The 18,698-nt window shown below is 42.2% G+C and overlaps 3 protein-coding genes across 14 annotated transcripts in view; 2 read left to right on the top strand and 1 right to left on the bottom strand.

The window, feature by feature from the left end:
- The window catches only part of CEP95 (centrosomal protein 95), a 59,080-nt gene extending 51,767 nt beyond the window's left edge, over positions 1–7,313 (bottom strand). For 3 of the 6 annotated variants that reach the window (XM_067715013.1, XM_067715014.1, XM_067715015.1), the window contains exons 1-4: positions 6,874–7,312; positions 5,297–5,425; positions 4,105–4,212; positions 902–1,012 (exon numbers count right to left, since the gene is read on the bottom strand). In XM_067715013.1, the coding sequence (XP_067571114.1) occupies positions 902–1,012; positions 4,105–4,212; positions 5,297–5,425; positions 6,874–6,892 (367 nt within the window). In that variant the 5' untranslated portion in view covers positions 6,893–7,312. Of the gene's footprint in view, positions 1–901; positions 1,032–4,104; positions 4,213–5,296; positions 5,426–6,873 lie in introns of those variants that run through there. The other 3 variants (XM_067715016.1, XM_067715018.1, XM_067715017.1) reach the window with 3 other exon arrangements.
- Positions 7,314–7,373: 60 nt separating this feature from the next.
- Positions 7,374–14,351, top strand: DDX5 (DEAD-box helicase 5). Of its 4 annotated transcripts, XM_067715026.1 has the most exons (14): positions 7,374–7,502; positions 7,798–7,970; positions 9,156–9,321; positions 9,658–9,754; positions 9,843–9,976; positions 10,094–10,159; positions 10,406–10,547; positions 10,629–10,789; positions 10,879–11,051; positions 11,381–11,491; positions 11,733–11,794; positions 11,896–11,955; positions 13,217–13,441; positions 13,645–14,351. In XM_067715026.1, exons 2-14 carry the CDS (start codon positions 7,927–7,929, stop codon positions 14,046–14,048), a joined length of 1,845 nt encoding a protein of 614 aa, XP_067571127.1. In that variant the 5' UTR covers positions 7,374–7,502; positions 7,798–7,926; the 3' UTR covers positions 14,049–14,351. The 4 variants fall into 4 exon arrangements, with proteins under 4 accessions (XP_067571127.1, XP_067571126.1, XP_067571128.1 ...); XM_067715025.1 differs by lacking the exon at positions 7,374–7,502 and having other exon boundaries at positions 7,745–7,970; XM_067715027.1 differs by lacking the exons at positions 7,374–7,502; positions 7,798–7,970 and adding an exon at positions 8,290–8,789.
- Positions 14,352–16,651: 2,300 nt separating this feature from the next.
- POLG2 (DNA polymerase gamma 2, accessory subunit) overlaps positions 16,652–18,698 on the top strand; it is a 34,945-nt gene continuing 32,898 nt past the window's right edge. For 2 of the 4 annotated variants that reach the window (XM_067715032.1, XM_067715030.1), the window contains exon 1: positions 16,654–17,605. In XM_067715032.1, the coding sequence (XP_067571133.1) occupies positions 17,053–17,605 (553 nt within the window). In that variant the 5' untranslated portion in view covers positions 16,654–17,052. Of the gene's footprint in view, positions 17,606–18,698 lie in introns of all 4 variants that reach the window. The other 2 variants (XM_067715034.1, XM_067715033.1) reach the window with 2 other exon arrangements.

The following is an 18,698-nucleotide window of genomic DNA, read 5'->3' as shown; positions in this document are numbered from 1 at the left end:
TGAGCCTGTCCCAATTTTTTGTCTTCATTTGTATTATAATTTATACTAATTGCTATTACTGCTAAAAACTTGTTTTGGATAACTTTACAATAGTAAACCCATTCTAATATGGGTCATATATTATTCACTGTGTATTAATACATACATTATTTACTGACCAATCTCAAACTGTTAAGACATAAAGTTCTTTGTTTTGTTTTTTTCCCCCAATGATAAATAACATTGCATGAAGACCTTCAAGCACCTTTCTTTTGTATTATTTTCTTAGGACAAATCCCTAGAAATGGGATTTATGGAACCAAAGATTATGAATAGCACTTATACATTAATGATCCAGTTTAAATAACCATGACACCTTTGGAAAATAATATAGCAATAATGATCTTTATCATTAAAAAAACATAATATCAAAATTTCATACAATAAACTGTTACGATTTGGAGAACTGAGTCACTTGACAAGTGAAATAAAAAATATTCACGCTGTCACAAACTGAAGTGTAGGCTGGAGACAGAAATGTACCAACCCTTCCTGCTGATGCCTCCCCAGTATCCAAATTTATAACAAAAATGGCAGTTCTGATGTAGAACATTTTGGAGTAAGGAATTTCATGTAATAATAGGACAGTAAGCAATTTTAGTCAGATTTAGCTTTCTATTGTAGATTAGCTTTAAAGTAACTTATAAGCAATAACCAAGTTAACGAAAGACATGATGGTAGCCTAGGATAGAGGTTTCAACCACTTGGAACAATGAGAAGTGAAATTTAATTTATAATTAAATTTATCAGATATAGTGTACTAGTGATTCTAATTCCTATGGAGAAAAACAGGCAAAAAGATAAAAGACAAAGAGACATAACACAGAATATAAATCAAACCAAATTTTTTTCTTAAACTTACTTTTCTCGTGAGATGTTTCACTGATGTGTTCTGTAAGATACTCCAGTAACCCATCAAATATTTCTAGGAGATTCTTAATAGATTCTTTATCTCCTTTCACTATATTTTCTCCTGAACACAGAATACAGAGCTATTAAAAAAAATTAACCAAGAAATTGAAAGCCTCATAATTTTGAAATGGATATACCACTGTGAAAATATTGTTCACGATACAAGGATTATAAATTAATCCAGGAGAAAAAATATTATAAATATTAAAAACATTAATTTCCTGATGCTTGATTATATCTGAAGAAAAAGGGGTAGTCTTGAATAGTATGGTTGATAATTCATTGGCATAGTCCTTCATTTATAAAGAAGCAAAATAAGTGGACTTCATCCTCTAAGTTTTATACTGAAGTATAAATAAAGCAACTAAGCTGAACTTTATTAGTTTGGTAAAAAAAATTGCAGGAGGGAACACTTTCAGATAGTGGTTTGTTCTGAAAACAATAGCAGTAGAGTAATATAAAACACACAAAATACTTGGGATACTCTCATCAGGAATTCCTAATTTTTAAAATTTGTTAACTCCTATTCACTTTGTATAGATTATGCCATTTTTTGATTAAAAACTGACCATGGGGCTTCCCTGGTGGCGCAGTGGTTGAGAGTCCGCCTGCCGATGCAGGGGACGCGGGTTCGTGCCCCGGTCTGGGAGGATCCCACAGGCTGTGGAGCGGCTGAGCCCGTGAGCCATGGCTGCTGGGCCTGCACGTCAGGAGCCTGTGCTCCGCAACGGGAGAGGCCGCAGCAGTGAGAGGCCCGCGTACCACAAAAAATAAAAAATAAATAAAACTGACCATGGGTCCCTGCATATAAAACCACTTTTAATCTCACCTCACCCCCAACCTCTCCAGCCTTAGCTCCCACTATACCCGCTTTATACTTAAAACTAATCTTTAAACAGTCCCTAGCACAGTATCTGGCCTATAATAGATTTTTAATAAATGTTAAGTTGAAATGTTAACAAAACATGGACTGGCAAAAGCATGGAAACTTGACATGTTTAATGTCACCTAAAATGGACTCCAATCAACATCAGGTATGGATGGAACTTAACTGCTGAGACACCTGGGTTGTCCTTTGGGAGATCAGAGCTGGCATGAATTCAAACAAGTATGGGAGAGGCAGAGTGGAAATTTGATATTTGAGATAATCTAGCCATTCATAACTTCAGTCATGATGCAAAACAAACCTAAACCAGAAATTTGATGTTTTACAACACTCTAGTAAAGATGATCAATGTTTGAGAGTTTTTTTGTTTAAAACAGCTGAACAGAAATCTTGTTTTTAAGCCCTATGTTTTCTGGCTTAACAAGATATACAAGCATACCCCAAGGACATACCCAAGACTTCTGGTTTCTAGGATGGGGAGCATACTCTGCCAACCCAGCAACTAAGACTGCCCGCCAGAATGCAGTGCTTCATGATGTAGGAGAAACTGCTTTATTTTTCTTTTCTTTAATAAATTTACTTATTTTTGGCTGTGTTGGGTCTTCATTGCTGCACGCAGGCTTTCTCTAGTTGCAGCGAACAGGGGCTACTCTTTGTTGTGGTGCACGGGCTTCTTATTGCGGTGGCTTCTCTTGTTGCAGAGCCCGGGCTCTAGGTGGGTGGGCTTCAGTAGTTGTGGTGCGCAGGCTTCAGTAGTTGTGGCTTGCAGGCTCTAGAGCGCAGGCTCAGTAGTTGTGGCACACGGGCTTAGTTGCTCTGTGGCATGTGGGATCCTCCCGGACCAGGGCTCGAACCTGTGTCCCCTGCATCGGCAGGTGGATTCTTAACCACTGCGCCACCAGGGAAGTCCCGGAGAAACTGCTTTAAACAGCACAGAAGGAGTAAAAAGCTGCCTTGCAGTCTACTGGAGAAGGTAAGCAGTTTTGCAACTTTCCATGGGGATGGGGTGGGTATGAGTTGTCAGGGGCAGCTCTGCATCAAAAAGCTCTATAAGCAGACAAAACCTTGGTGTACAGTATGTTTATTTAGTAAACACAAATACCAGAAATTACTCTACTCGGGTGATAAAGCCATTCCAAATTTCAAAAGAACAGGGAAATCCCAGGGTTATCCCTCAAAATGAATTTTCTCCAAACTACTTTACCACACTCATTCACCTAGAACTGCACTAAAAAACTTAAGACAGAGTATTTTTGTAAAAATCTGTTCTTATTGATGTATCAAAATAAGAGATGTAAGTGACCTATCCTTATTAACATATACCTCTTTTAACGACTGTCAAAGAATAAAACAGTAAAAACCTTCGCTTAGTGACTTAAGTATAGTTTCAAGTCCCCAAGATTCCCTCTGTTCATTAGCTTGTAATAATTTACTGAACTAATCCTCATTTTCTATTTACCAAAAATAGGGATTTACAAATGTATTTGGTATGTCTGGCTTTTGAATACAACCATGTACACTTTTTTGGAAAAAGGCTGAAAAACAATTTACGGTTTTATTTATTTTGAACAGGTAATACATTCACATGGTTCAAAATTCAAAAAGTTCAGAAGGTATAAAATGAAAAGTCTCATCCCACCCTTGTCCTGCAGCCCTGTAGTTCCTGTCATTGGAGGTAATCAGTATTACAGGTTTTTTGCATATGCTTCTAGAGAGTCCTTTGGCATTCAATCAACTGCATATATTTTCTCCCCACCTTTGTTTTTACAAACAGTAGCATACTCTGCACATTAGCATTATAACCACAACACATTTTCCTCATACAGTATATATTAGAGATCATTCCACTAATATGGAACGTTGTATACAGAGCATCATCAATCATCTTTCACAGCTGCAGAGTAGTTCCCTATATGGAGCTACAATAATTTATTTAACCTGTCCCTATTAATGGACATTTAGGTGTTTCTAATTCTTAGCAACTACAAACAAGCAGACTGAGAGCTTTAAAGTAACAACAACAAAACACACCTCAAACTACCAGCTAGGATTCTTGTATCTTAGACCTATCCCAAACTCAGTGTATGACTCCTGGAAAAGCTCGTAAGGATGGTTGTCTTAACTATACCAGTGAATTGTCTTGGCTCAGTCTTGCTGTTTGGTCTATTTTACAAGCTTACTCATTTGGTTAAACAATATCTAGAATGCTACAAAACAAATGATTTTAGTAAAACGCAAAATTATCTGATGGTTAAGTATATACCAACCTGTTATGTGAGACAAGCTGACCTGCAGATAATCCAAAGCCAATGAATCAATTACTGCTTGTACATTGTGAGCTTCATCCTCTTGACTCCTGGGAATAGCTATGAGGTCTGTGGGAAAAAAACTACATAATTTTGCATCTATGAGAGTCCAAGTTTTCATCTACCTGTCTCTGACCAGGCCTCTGAGCTCTGCCCAAACAGAGCAAGCTATAACATACAGATAAACAGAGCCTGAATTCCACAAAGCAGAATCTTTAGTGGCTGAATATTTGATTGAATATGGCTGAATATTTATTCAATCAACATATATATAAACATGCTTTATAATAAGCACCGTGTTAAAGAAAGCTAAAAAGGTCCCTGAATTCAAGGAGATGCTAATACTCTAAAAAGGGAGAAAATACAAGGGACACTTTAACCTATAGCCATAGGCAGGTGTGAAGGAGAGGTCTGTGTATGTCTTGTTAAAGCAGCCTATTGGGAATTACTGGTATAAAGGTTTGTAAGATCAGCATAATGCAGAAAGATTTTAACAACTTAAATTTGGAGTTTCTCCTCTGGTACTGAGGAAGATGAATGTCTTGGGGAAGGATGAAAAAAGTATTCTAAAAGACTGGTCTAATAACTACCTGCCTCTGAACCCTAAAGAGAGTTGAGACTAGTATCAAAGATACCAGCTGGAGGCCATGCCATTATTCCAGAAAGCAATGAGGGCACTGACTCATGGTAATGGAGGGAAGAGAGACTTCACAGAACTTTAGTGCTTAATGGTTATAAACTAGATAAAGATACAGAGGCAGCAGAGCAATCTATGGATAAGAACTCTGAGATATTTAACCAGGAACAAAGTGCAAACAACAATTCTTATCCGTAACATTGGTTAAATACCAGGATTCAACAAGTTTCCAAATTCCACTCGATTTTAGAACTATGAAGGTACATTTACAGAAAAGGTGTGACTTTCACAGGGCATTATGAATGATTAAATAGTTGATGACCAAGGCAGTTATTACAGGTGGGTCTCCTAAGGTATTCATTAAGGCAATGAATGCTATTATTTAGATAGAAATAAGATGTACGCAAAGAGAAAACTCAAGAATTTATATATATACTATAGGATCTAACTAGAAAACCCTAGAAACTTATGGTCTAATATACAGACACTATTACTCCCACTTTTAAGTACTCTTACCTGGTACCTTTTCTCCCAAAATAGACTGATAAAGAGCAATAAAAACATTAGCATCACAGTCTTCTAGTTCTCGAATCCTCAGGTGTATATGACATTGCAAAAGAAGATTATTGGCAATGGTTACCCACTCTGTTGGGAAAGGAAGGGAAAAGATCAGCCTTAACTAGTACTAGAAAAAATCATATACGTTCATTTAAACCCCCCTCGCCACAAAAAGACACTGAATTCTATAGAAAATAAGGAATTTGTTAGAGAACTTCAAAGACCCTCCTAGTCATGATTTTTGAAAAGATGTATTTAATTTCTTGAGATGACTTCCAATAATTTCAATGTAGTCAAAACTATGATGCAAATCCAATTTTCACTGTTGCAATCTAAAATCTTAAGTTACTTACCATAATCCCCATTTTACAAGCCATACGTAGGTCTTTTTATTTAAAACACATTTACAAATAAACAGGAATATTATGTTTTATATAAGACAGATTGTGAATAATAATGAGGTTACTAGAAACTAATTAATGGCTATTGCTTCAAATTCCCCACAGCATTAGTCATGTTTCTACCCAATTATCTTGTTCAAGGTGGAGCGTCTCTGATGCCAAACAGGTGGGGATTAACTTAGGCTGTTAATAACTGGAGTAATGACACCAACATTACTGCATCTGTTCTATTTTTAATTATATTTGATGTATATGAAAGAAAATTTGAGAAATACATAAAAACGTCTCTAAATCCAGAGCTAGCACATTACCAATACTGTCGAAGTTTCCTGTGTATCACCCCTTTATTGTTGGGATTAGCAAAATTATTTCAAGGGTTTCTCGACCAAAGGTAATTTAGCAAGCTTAAAACACTTATTCCCTCAAATAACTGGCGAGTAAGGGGGAAATTCTTTTCTGTATGCGTCATCTTCAGTATGTCTAGAAATAAATGTGTGTATGTGTAAGAGTGACTTCAAGGCACATTATCTCCCTCTCACCATGCCCATTACTCACAGCTGACCAAAGAATGACAACTGGTTTGAACGTCGTCTTGGAGAAAAGAATGAAAGCGTCCTAGACAACCAAATCAATTCGCTTTACAAAAGCGGCGCTGGATAAAGCCGGTTAACTCTAGAAAGCACTGAAGAGAAAAGTCCACCACTATTCTACTTTGGGAGGAGCATCAACAGATATTTACAGTGCCAGTCCTCAAAAGTTCAAAGCAGATGCAGATATGGACTCAGTCCCCACAATGCAAGAGCAGAGGGCACATTCCCCAGAGAAATAGCTGTCCGGGGATGGCTTTCTAACAGCCCGTTTTGCAGCCAGGATGCGGGCGTGCTGCGGACCTCGCCGCAGGGCCCTTCTCTCCCCCCGCCCCTAAATCAGGCTCGACCGCTTCAAAGGAGCCGGGGAGCGGGGCTGACAGACCCTATCCCGAAAACCCGCCGACTACGACGGGGTGTCTGTCACGAACCCCACCGGCAGCCCAGACCTGCCCGAGGCCTCAAGATAAGATGGGCAGGGGCGTTCGGGGACTTCGACTGTACGGCTTCAGTCCACACACAACCGGGGCTCAAGGCCGAGACTCACCAGCCTCTGAGCCAGCCATGTCGCGGAGGCAGGTCGCCGCCGGACTCCCAGCCGGGCGCGCGCAGGACGGTGTCCTATGAGGGCCTCACGGCGCAAACCCCGTTGTGACAGAAGGGAGAATCTAACGAAAGTGCCGCGAAGGAGGGGTGGAAGAGGGAGGGACGTTAAAACGGCTTCTCGCTGCTGATTGGTCACCAAGGGAGCACTTCCTTTCGCAGCACGTGCCGAGGCGGCGGTTTGCGGGCTCTAGAAACTATTCTCCACCGGCCAGTTCCCGCTAAGAGGTTCTCTGGTGGGTAGGTTTGACAGCCCAGGTCACCCAGCAGTCCAGGCCGATCTCCCGGGGCCATTAGCACAGCACTTCCGGTGAGCTATTCCGTCTTGTACTCCTCCGCCAAAGCCAACTGGGGAAGTAGTGCGGCCCGCTCACCCGGTGGGAGGGGGCAGCCACGTGACAAAGTCAGGCTCCGCCTTACCGCCTTGGTTGGTTATGGGCGTGAAGGCTCTCTGGAGACGTAAACATCTCCAAGTGGACAGAGTGGGTTAGCCTGGCCTGGCCATTTTATTGTTTGGGCTGTACCGGGAAAAGGGCGCGGTAGCTTCCTTGAAGTGTGAAAGACGAGAAAAAGGTGAAGTCAAAAGAGTGCAAGCTGAGGCATCCCAGTGGTGGGTGGCCGGGTGGGTCCACCCTTGTAAGGGGCGAAAAACGGGCGACGCTGAGGGAGGGGCCGCGGGGGGAGGGGCGATAACATGGCGGATTCCGGAACGCCGGCTGGCGTTGCGGCCTCTGCGCAGGGGCGGAGTGATTAGGTCATAGAGCGGCTCCCAGCATACTCTGCGGCGGAGGAGGCGGTCCAGGCTATAAAACCGGCTGCCGGGACGCCGCCGGCACCTCATTCATTTCCACCGGTCTTTTGTCGGTAGCACCGGGTCTTGTCATCGCCGTCCGTCCGCCTCTGCCGCCCCCGCAAGGCTTTGCTGTCGCCTCCTCCAGCGACTTGCCGCGCTCGATTCTCTCCGCTTCGCTTCCCGCCAACCGCAACCATTGACGCCATGTCGGGTTATTCGAGTGACCGAGACCGCGGCCGGGATCGAGGGTGAGTGTGGGAACCGACCTGTCAGGCCCGGCGGGTGGGGGATGGGAGGCCGATGAGGGTTGCGGGGGGCGGGGTGGCGGTGGAAACTCGCCTTCTTCAGCCTATCCTTGGGCCTTCTTCATTGAAGAAGGTTTGCGCCATTTTGATATTTGTCCAAAACTGGGAGTTTCCTGTTAATGATTTTCAAGAACGCCTTTTGTGTGGGAGGGGGGCATCGCGGCCTCGATGATTTAGCAGCTGTTGGGAGAATTTCGAGGATCGTATTTTTAGGGAAGGAAAGCGCAGTGCTTCGAGGTAAAGTCGCCGCTCTTAGGTGCAACCTTTCGGGAGGAGTTTTAGGGGCCTCGGGGATTCTGTGGGTGCCGAGGGGGCCGCCTCCGAAGCCGTTAATGCGGCGAGGGCAGGAGGTATCTCGGGAGTCGGCCATGTGGCTGAGCCGTGGGTAGAAAATGCCGGCGGCGGACATGGCGGCGGCGCCTTTGTTACCCCGCCCGGCGGAGGAGCTCAAAATGGCAGCGTCGAGAAAATGTGGCGCAGAGAGAAATGCGAGACAAAGGGGGAAGCGCCGCCCCAGCGGGAACGCCGCCCGGCCGACTCCGCCCGGGTCGGGACTCCTCCCCCGGTAGTCTCCAGCTCCTCCTCCTCTTTTTCTTTGCGTTATATAATTTCGCTTTCTCGGTCGGGAGTCCTTCTGCGGGATCCCCCCAACTCGATTGGCTTGCGTGACTGTTTCCGAGACCACCTTCCTTGTTCTGCTTTCATTGCCTGTGTTGTTCCGTTATCCATTAAAACCGAAGCTCTGTTGCTTGAGGATGGCTGGTAAATAGCGTCATTATTAAGCTGCTTTCTTCTTTCTTGTCGTTCTTAGACATTTAATTTTTAGTCTTGTGGAAAAGATTAGTAGCCACCAGCTGTTGTCTATCCTTGTAATCGGAACTAGTGTTCGGGCAGCCAGTTTCCGACCTGGTAAATCCCGGGCTGTTGATTTGGCTTCAGTGGTGTGGACTTCGCAAAACGCGAAATGAGGGAGATGCGGTGCTTATTGTGGCTTTTGAAAGAATGACCAATCGCTAAGGACAACTGGGTCTTCCATCTCCAATCTTTTATTGATCTTTAGCATATGCTCACGGATGGTAAGTAAGTCTGTATGTGTTTGAAAATGTAACTTTTTTTTTTTAATTTTAGGTTTGGTGCCCCTCGATTTGGAGGAAGTAGGGCAGGGCCCTTATCTGGAAAGAAGTTTGGAAACCCTGGGGAGAAACTGGTTAAAAAGAAGTGGAATCTTGATGAGCTGCCCAAATTTGAGAAGAATTTTTATCAGGAACACCCTGATTTGGCTAGGCGTACAGCAGTGAGTAATTTCATGTGGCTTCTTCAGGCTATAACTCATTAACTTTTCAGTGAATCAAAATCTGACTAGAAATTTCTCACAAATTTTGGGAAACTCATGTTTTCCAAGTAAGTAGTTGGGGAAGAGGTGTTACTCACTTTTGGAGATATGGGACGTTGACTTTTACGTGGAAGAGTTGAGTGTAACATAATAGGTGGTTCTTGTACTACATGCAGTTTTCTGTATGGATCCAAATTTTTGAAGGTCAACTTAAAGTAGATAATTATAAATCAGGGCCTTATTTTTATTTAGTGGGAGTTATGAGACTTCACTGGATTATTATGATTTGTTTTGTAGCAAGAGGTAGAGACATACAGAAGAAGCAAGGAAATTACAGTCAGAGGTCACAACTGTCCAAAGCCAGTCCTGAATTTTTATGAAGCAAACTTCCCTGGTAAGTGCTAGTTTTCCTCACTTTGTTTTTCTTTTTAATTCTTTTTTTCTTGGCATTACTGATTTTTAATTGCTGTCAATAATTACAGCAAACGTCATGGATGTGATTGCAAGGCAGAACTTTACTGAACCCACAGCTATTCAAGCTCAGGGATGGCCAGTTGCTCTAAGTGGATTGGATATGGTTGGGGTAGCACAAACTGGATCTGGGAAGACGTTGTCTGTAAGTTTGGGAGAACTTTTGAGTTATGTGACATGTGCTAGAGAAAATTGGTTGGGAATTAAAAGAAACTAGAAGTATTTGAATATAACTTCTGTTGTTTGCTTTTTCCCTGAACAGTATTTGCTGCCTGCCATTGTCCACATCAATCATCAGCCATTTCTAGAGAGAGGTGATGGGCCTATTGTAAGTTTACATATATATTCTATCAGTTTTTGGTTAGAAGTGTAGAAATTTGTGGAACGTATAGCAAAAGTCAATTTGTGCTGGTTTTATATAGAGATATTAGTGATCTTATCCAATTAACCTAGAGACAAAGTTGCTTTGGGTATTGACAGAGTAAGTCATCTGCCAGTGTGTAACACTAGTAAGTTGTCACTCTAAAACTAGAATCCAGGACTCTGCTAAAGGTGTCCACTTTTTCTTTCATAGTGCTTGGTGCTGGCACCAACTCGGGAACTGGCCCAACAGGTACAGCAAGTAGCTGCTGAATACTGTAGAGCATGTCGCTTGAAGTCCACTTGTATTTATGGTGGTGCTCCCAAGGGACCACAGATACGTGATTTGGAGAGAGGTATGTAACAAGGTTTTTATTTGTCACTGGTGGTGGTGAAAGTTTTAAATGTCATGGTTGCATTTGTGTGTTTAATTGAAGGTGTGGAAATCTGTATTGCAACACCTGGAAGACTGATTGACTTTTTAGAATGTGGGAAAACCAATTTAAGAAGAACCACTTACCTTGTCCTTGATGAAGCAGATAGAATGCTTGACATGGGATTCGAACCCCAAATAAGGAAGATTGTGGATCAGATAAGAGTAAGTGCCCTTCAAATGTGTTCTCTTCAAATTTAGCTCTAAATCCATTCTTAGAATACAATGCTTTTTTTAAATCCAAAAATCTTTAGCCTGATAGGCAAACCCTAATGTGGAGTGCTACTTGGCCAAAAGAAGTAAGACAGCTTGCTGAAGATTTCTTGAAAGACTATATTCATATAAACATTGGTGCACTAGAACTGAGTGCAAATCACAACATTCTTCAGATTGTGGATGTGTGTCATGACGTAGAAAAAGATGAAAAGTAAGTTTGACTATATTGTTTCAAATGTTCTCTTAAAAGTGACTTTCAGTTGGGTGGAATCTGAATGTTAACTTGAAATTAGTCTGTCAGTCACTCTGAAAACTGTTTTGCTTCCTTCATTCAGGTACTCGTTGGCTATCACCGTTTTACTATAGCGCTCTTATAGTAAAAAGACTTGTGTGGTGTATTTAAGGATCTAAGGTAGAACTATTTGAAAGGTTAAGCAGGTGTTTTCTTTTTAATTTGTAGGCATGTAGATTAAAGTTAGTGTTTTGCTCATCATAACTGTGGACTTCTTTTAGAATTCACAATTTTTTGTTTCCTTCAAGGCTTATTCGTTTAATGGAAGAGATCATGAGTGAGAAGGAGAATAAAACCATTGTTTTCGTTGAAACCAAAAGAAGATGTGATGAACTCACTAGAAAAATGAGGAGAGATGGGTATGTGGACTCCTTCCATTGAAGCAGATATTTATTAGAGCTGAGTGTAGGGGAAGGGCAAACTTTAATCAGTGGTAGATTTGCGTTTCAAAGGTAGGAAAAATCTGGTAGTATAGGTAAGACTGTATATACATTATTTCAGGCAAAATTAAAAGGGTCTGTGACCAAAAATGGTTTATCACTTGATTAAAATCTATGAGGTTTTAAGTGAGACTACTAAGGTAACTTTCCTTTAATTTAGGTGGCCTGCCATGGGTATCCATGGCGACAAGAGTCAACAGGAACGTGACTGGGTTCTAAATGGTAAGTATTTCAAGTGAAGTCCCCCCACCCCAAAAAAAACCCTACAATTTCCATTCACGTCAGTAATTATATATGTGCCTTTTTTTTGTTGTTTTTTCCAGAATTCAAACATGGAAAGGCTCCTATTCTGATTGCTACAGATGTGGCCTCCAGAGGGCTAGGTTAGTACAAACTCGAATTCATGGCTTGGTTTCTCAGAAGATCTCCATATAATTTTTTTAAAGAAAGTTTATTGCTTTCTTTAACCTCTGCATTTTTTCTAAGTTTTTTTCATATAAAGGTGCAGTCTTTGTGGCAAGGCCTAGGCATGACAATCGGAGGACTCGAGGGGGATGGAGGACTAGTGATCGGCTGGCTGCTTCCAGTCGATTAGAGAGGTGAAAAGCTGAAAGTGTGCCAGTAATCTTCAAAAGGCAGAACATACCACCTCTGCCCCGTAAACTGTTCTCTCCGGGGGAAAAAAATGGAAGTTATCCTCACAGTTCACTGCCGTGGTATTTATTCTGTCCCATGCTTTGCATGATTGCCATGGTACAGCATTGTTTCAAACTGTTTATTGTGATCTGTGGGTCTTTGAGTTTCAGTGAGTTTGCTGAAATGTCGAAGAAATATTTCCAAACTTCAATGTTCAATGAAATTTTTGTTCAAGTTTGAAATGGAGAGAGCAGCTTTAAAAGGTACTAAGCCTTTTACAAATTGGTGAGTACTGGCACATAAAATCTAGAGCAGGAGCAACTTCTCACACTTAGTGGGAAAAGAAAGCAGTGCTTTGAAAGTTCCTCCCTCACCTGCACAGTAGTCGTCATGTCGAGACCTGCCAGAGAGAGACACATTCTCAAGTGAATCCTGGCTTCTTGGAAGCGCTTGCCTAGACGAGACACAGTGCATAAAAACAACTTTTGGGGGACAGGTATGTTTTTCTTGCAGCTGCGGTTGTAAGGTCTTGGCAAGACAAGCAGTGTGGCCAGAATTTTGAACTTCTGATAAGTGTGTAATGCAAAGGACCGTGTATATTTTTGTTGAAAGGTCCTCAAAACGAGAGCACATGAGGAGGTTGCTGTGAACCTTTAATAGTGGCCCTACTGCGCAGAAGCATTCAGATGTCACTTGATGATCTGTAAGGGGATTGTTAATTTGGGAATGTGTTAGGGAATACACACGTCCTTTTGACAGGCTCCATCATTGGGTGGGTAATGAGGCATAAGGATGACGTGTGCTTTTTCTTTTTTTCTCCCCCCTCCCCCCCCCTCCCACCCAACCTCAATGGTATTCCTACAGGGAATGGATAACCATTTTAACTGTATTTTTTGCAGCCCATACCTTCTTGGGAATACAATTGTCTAACTTTTTATTTTTGGTCTGGCTGTTGTGGTGTGCAAAACTCCGTACATTGCTATTTTGCCACACTGCAACACCTTACAGATGTGGAAGATGTGAAATTTGTCATCAATTATGACTACCCTAACTCCTCAGAGGATTATATTCATCGAATTGGAAGAACTGCTCGCAGTACCAAAACAGGCACAGCATACACTTTCTTTACACCTAATAACATAAAGCAAGTGAGCGACCTTATCTCTGTGCTTCGTGAAGCTAATCAAGCAATTAATCCCAAATTGCTTCAGTTGGTCGAAGACAGAGGTTCAGGTAAGACCAACCTTTGATAAGAAATGTCGGTGGTTTGGGGTCACCTAATTGCCTACAAGTCAGTTTTAAATGGTATTGGCGGGTGAGTAAAATCTTCAGTGAAGAATGGAGTTGAAAAAATACTTAACGGATAGACCTAATTCTTTTGTTAGTAATGATTTATGCCATGGAAATAATCAAGTCTGCAATTTTTTTCTTGACAGGTCGTTCCAGGGGTAGAGGAGGCATGAAGGATGACCGTCGGGACAGATACTCTGCGGGCAAAAGGGGTGGATTTAATACATTTAGAGACAGGGAAAATTATGACCGAGGTTATTCTAGTCTGCTTAAGAGAGATTTTGGGGCAAAAACTCAAAATGGTGTTTACAGTGCTGCAAATTACACCAATGGGAGCTTTGGAAGTAATTTTGTGTCTGCTGGTATACAGACCAGTTTTAGGACTGGTAATCCAACAGGGACTTACCAGAATGGTTATGATAGCACTCAGCAATATGGAAGTAATGTTGCAAATATGCACAATGGTATGAACCAACAGGCATATGCATATCCTGCTACTGCAGCTGCGCCTATGATTGGTTATCCAATGCCAACAGGATATTCTCAATAAGACTTTAGAAGTATATGTAAATGTCTGTTTTTCATAATTGCTCTTTATATCGTGTGTTATCAGACAAGATAGTTATTTAAGAAACATGGGAAATGCAGAAATGACTGCAGTGCAGCAGTAATTATGGTGCACTTTTTCGCTATTTAAGTTGGATATTTCTCTACATTCCTGAAACAATTTTTAGGTTTTTTTTGTACTAGAAAATGCAGGCAGTGTTTTCACAAAAGTAAATGTACAGTGATTTGAAATAAAATAAATGAAGGCAATGCATGGCCTTCCAATAAAAAATATTTGAAGACTGAATTAAGTGGAAATGGTACTTTATTTTACATATATAATGTCATGTAAAACTTGGCTTAGATGGTCTTTTTTTAATCATAAAAACTTAAATTGAGTGCTCCTTTCTATAGTTTTGTTTTGGGAAGTGGGAAGATCAGAAGGCCCTTCTTCCTGTGATCTATTCCTATTTTAAGGATTAAAATGCGACTGATTTAGGTTGATTAACAATTCTAGGCTAGATTGCATAAAAGCTCTCTACTTCTCAACATCAGGTGAGTCATTTAATAGTTTCTTAGCAGAGTGGTGAAATGAGATACTAAAACATACAGGAAATAACTATAGCCCCACCCTCAGACTGCTTAGTGTGAGAACACAGATGACTTTTGTTCCTTTTGCAAAATTTATAATTAGAGAACTCTCCAAATAACTTATTTTTGAAGAGATTATATTTGTGCTCCTGGCCATGTTATGAATTAACTGAAATACTGAACGAAGCTGAAAAGACTACACCCTTAAAAAGATGGTTGGCCAAGAGCTAAGTTTGAATTTGTTTTCAGTGTTAGTGTAGGTAGTATAGAGAGAGGCTCGTTTCACAGGCTTCCTGGGACTCTTAACTGTAGTCACACTGGGAGTCATGAATGTCTAGTAATTCAGGGAACTCAAAATGTAAGGTGTATTTATGTTCAAATGAACATTAGGAAAATCCTCGAAATTAACGGTTAACCTAGAGGAAAGCCATGTTACCAAAAGCACGGAGACTATGATATAGGTCCTTCTGTTAGGGTCAACGTGGGTTTATTGCTAAAAAGATCCAGTGGGTAGCTTTAGGTTTAACTTTGGCTCACCAACCTTAATACTTCCTTTCAGTGATGGCTAGAAGTAAGACCTGAATGTCTTCCCAGCAGCTCTGGTGTGTGTTTTTTGCAAGAAGAGAAAAGGTCTTTATGAGACTGCATTTAAATACTGATTATTAAAGTGAGGCTTTAATTGGTGTTAATGCCTTATGTCTAAAATGTAAGACTGAACTAGAATTTTCCTGGGGCAGGATAACGAGTGGTATTTTTAGGACTAATACATTGAAAACTGGTTCAGGCTCTAGTAATTGAACAGTTTTCAATAGCATGATTAGTCAAATTCATTATGACTTTTAACTTACAAGAAGCTTTTGGGGTAGGTTGGAGTATTTATTACATTTTCTGTTCAGTGTCTAACATGGGCCTTTTATTTTGTAAACACTTAAATGATTGTGGGGCTGTGGAAAATATTTAACTCTTTACCTTTTGAAGTAAGTTTTAAAAGACAGTCCACTTTTTAGCATGTGTGTTGTGTCCAGCCTGTGGTTGTCTTAACTAATAAATGTGATTTTTCTCCCCGTTCTCTCTTTTATTTATTTGCGTTTAGGCCTCTCGTGTGTTTCCGGGGTGTGGAAAACACACATAAATGTTACCCAGCTTCGCAGTTAATATAGTTGCTTTCCAGCAATACCGTTTTACTAGCATCTTTTTTTAAACAAATTTTCACATGTTCTGTATGGAATGATTTTTTGAATGTGTCCAACACCACCTTAAATGTGATGAATTTTAACTTCCTATATTCTGTTCATTGCTAAGCTGCTACCCTTTACATAAACTGTCTCTTCCAACTGTTAAAATGGAGCTGTAAAGCCAGAAGTCTGCTCCGTAGTCCTGGATCTCCGTTTTAAGCAGGTTTTCTCAAGTTATTTTTGAAGGGCCTTTTAGAAGGGTACTCTGGTAGAACAACTCTGTACACGGGTGGTTCGTTGTCAGTGTGCTTCCACGTTAACCTGGAGAGTTTAAATATTGCTGGGCCCTTTTCAGCAGCTTGTTTTTTAAGCAACGTTTCCAGGTGATGCAGGTGCTGCTGGCCCAGGGCATCCCTTTTAACACCAATATGTAAAGGGACTATACTCCTTCCCCGTCACAACCTCAACGGGCACTCCCAGGAGAGGGCAGGCAGGACAGCATTTTACTAGAGATGAACGCAAGGCGTGGGTCTCTAAACTACCATTAAGGAGTACAATTGTAAAGAGGGGAACCAAGATTTATTTTTGTGAACCCTTAAGGCTGAGAAGGTGTACTTAAATGGTAGTTTGTAGAATACCGAAGTAGTTTTACTTTTTTTTTTGCGGTACGCGGGCTTCTCACTGTTGTGGCCTCTCCCGTTGCGGAGCACAGGCTCCGGACGCGCAGGCTCAGCGGCCATGGCTCACGGGCCCAGCCGCTCCGCGGCATGCGGGATCTTCCCGGACCGGGGCACGAACCCGTGTCCCCTGCGTCGGCAGGCGGACTCTCAACCACTGCGTCACCAGGGAAGGCCACCGAAATAGTCTGTCTCATTTGCGAAAAAAAAAAAGGGAAGGTAAAGCTGACTCAATAGTGGCAACAGCGGGATAGTGAAAAGTAGATGGGAATGATCTTTATCGGTGTTGAAGACAAAAAGAACAAGTAGAGCCGGACGTGACGGATGTAAGAGACAGGAAGCCTAATAACTTCGCCTTGGCGAGTGGGATAGGCATGCGGCGGTGGCGGCAGCGGCCGGAACGCAGTGACGTACTTCCGTTGGTGGGATTGGCCGCGCGCACGCTCACTTCCGTCGCGCCTGCGCAGGTGGCCCCCTACTCCCGGTTGTGGCGGGTTTTCGGGACCCATATTACACATATGTTAGCCTTTCATAGGAGACTGTGCACTTTTAATTCCTGAGGGCGATGCGCTGTGGTGCAGCCGTCAGGGCCGGCCAGAAAGTCTGCAGGTGCCTGCTGTCTGGGTTTAGTCGAGTAGATGGGAGGCAGTTGACGGAAGGGAGCGGCTCCTTTGTAGGGCCCTTGAGGTCGCACGGGGATCTGCCCCCGGTGAGCGAGCTGAGAGAAGGCCCCGAGTCTGGCGGCGAGGAGAGCGAGGTGCTGGTTGAGATCTGTCAGAAAAGGCGTTTCCTCAGTGGCACCAAGCGACAGCTTAGTCGAGATTCTCTTCTGAGCGGGTGCCACCCCGGCCTTGGCCCCTTGGGTATAGAGTTGCGGAAGAACCTGGCGGCGGAATGGTGGTCCGCGGTGGTGGTGTTCAGGGAGCAGGTCTTCCCGGTAGACGCCCTCTACCATGAACCAGGCCCTTCGCTGCCCGGGGACAGTGCCTTCAGGTTAGTTTCTGCAGAAACGCTACGCGAAATCTTGCAAGACAAAGAGCTGAGTAAGGAACAGCTAGGAGCATTTCTTGAGAACTTACTGAAAACTTCTGGGAAACTACGGGAGAACCTTCTTCACGGTATGCTTCACGATTTCATGCTTCAAAATAGGTGTCGGGGTGGAAAGGCAGACTCGCTCGATTTCCCAGATTGCAGCTGGCCCTGTATTCACATGGAAAGGAAATTATCTGGTTCTCAGTCTTCTTGAAGCAGTTGGGTTTGTTGACAGTGTTGCTGCCTTGGAGAAAACTGGTTCATGGGATCGTTATTGTTCCTTAAAGAATCCGCCCCGGGGCTTCCCTGGTGGCGCAGTGGTTGAGAGTCCGCCTGCCGATGCAGGGGACACGGGTTCGTGCCCCGGTCTGGGAGGATCCCACATGCCGCGGAGCGGCTGGGTCCGTGAGCCATGGCCGCTGAGCCTGCGCGTCCGGGGCCTGTGCTCCGCAATGGGAGAGGCCGCAGCGGTGAGAGGCCCGCGTACCGCAAAAAAAAAGAATCCGGCCCAAGGCTCTAATAAAGCTCTCAGTTTCACAAGGCAACCCTAGAATTTTGGAGTTTATTGAGCGGCCCTAGAATTAGGACCTAAATTAAATCGTGTGTTTGAATCATTGGTTCATTGTTACTGAAATATTTATAAATACTTCCATAGTTTTCTTTTTTTTACACACTATAGGCTAATCGAGAGCTTGTTTTTTTAGAGCAACAAGAAAATGCCCTCCCCCAGTTTTTCTTACCGAAAACTGATCTACACAATCTGTTGTTTGAAGAGCCCTTAAGGTAATTTTTGAATTGGCAGAATAATAGGACTAATCAAGTTTTATAAGCGATTCTTGAGTGAATACACAGAAATTTGTAGGGCACAATATGCCTTCAAAGTCAAATAGATCATGATAGCAGAGATTCTGGAAAAAAAAATTTAGAATTTTTACAGGACAGACTTGCTGCCACAGCATCTCATCTTTGCAAAATGCTATCCTTACCATTTTTTATTAAGTGGTACTAGGAAGTAATTTAAAATAACCAGTGTCCATGGTTCTCTGAAAATTGATACCTATATTGTAAAGTTTTAAAGATTTCCTTAATAAAATAAAGCAAACTTAAAGTGGTGGGTAAATGTGACAATTTTGATTTGTGCTACTTTAATTATTCTATGATGATTTTACTTTGGGGAAG

Source organism: Pseudorca crassidens, chromosome 19 (genome assembly GCF_039906515.1).
Source record: "Pseudorca crassidens isolate mPseCra1 chromosome 19, mPseCra1.hap1, whole genome shotgun sequence".
Lineage (NCBI taxonomy): Eukaryota > Metazoa > Chordata > Mammalia > Artiodactyla > Delphinidae > Pseudorca > Pseudorca crassidens.
Note: the sequence above shows the minus strand (reverse complement) of the source record. Positions and strands in the feature narration are given on the sequence as shown.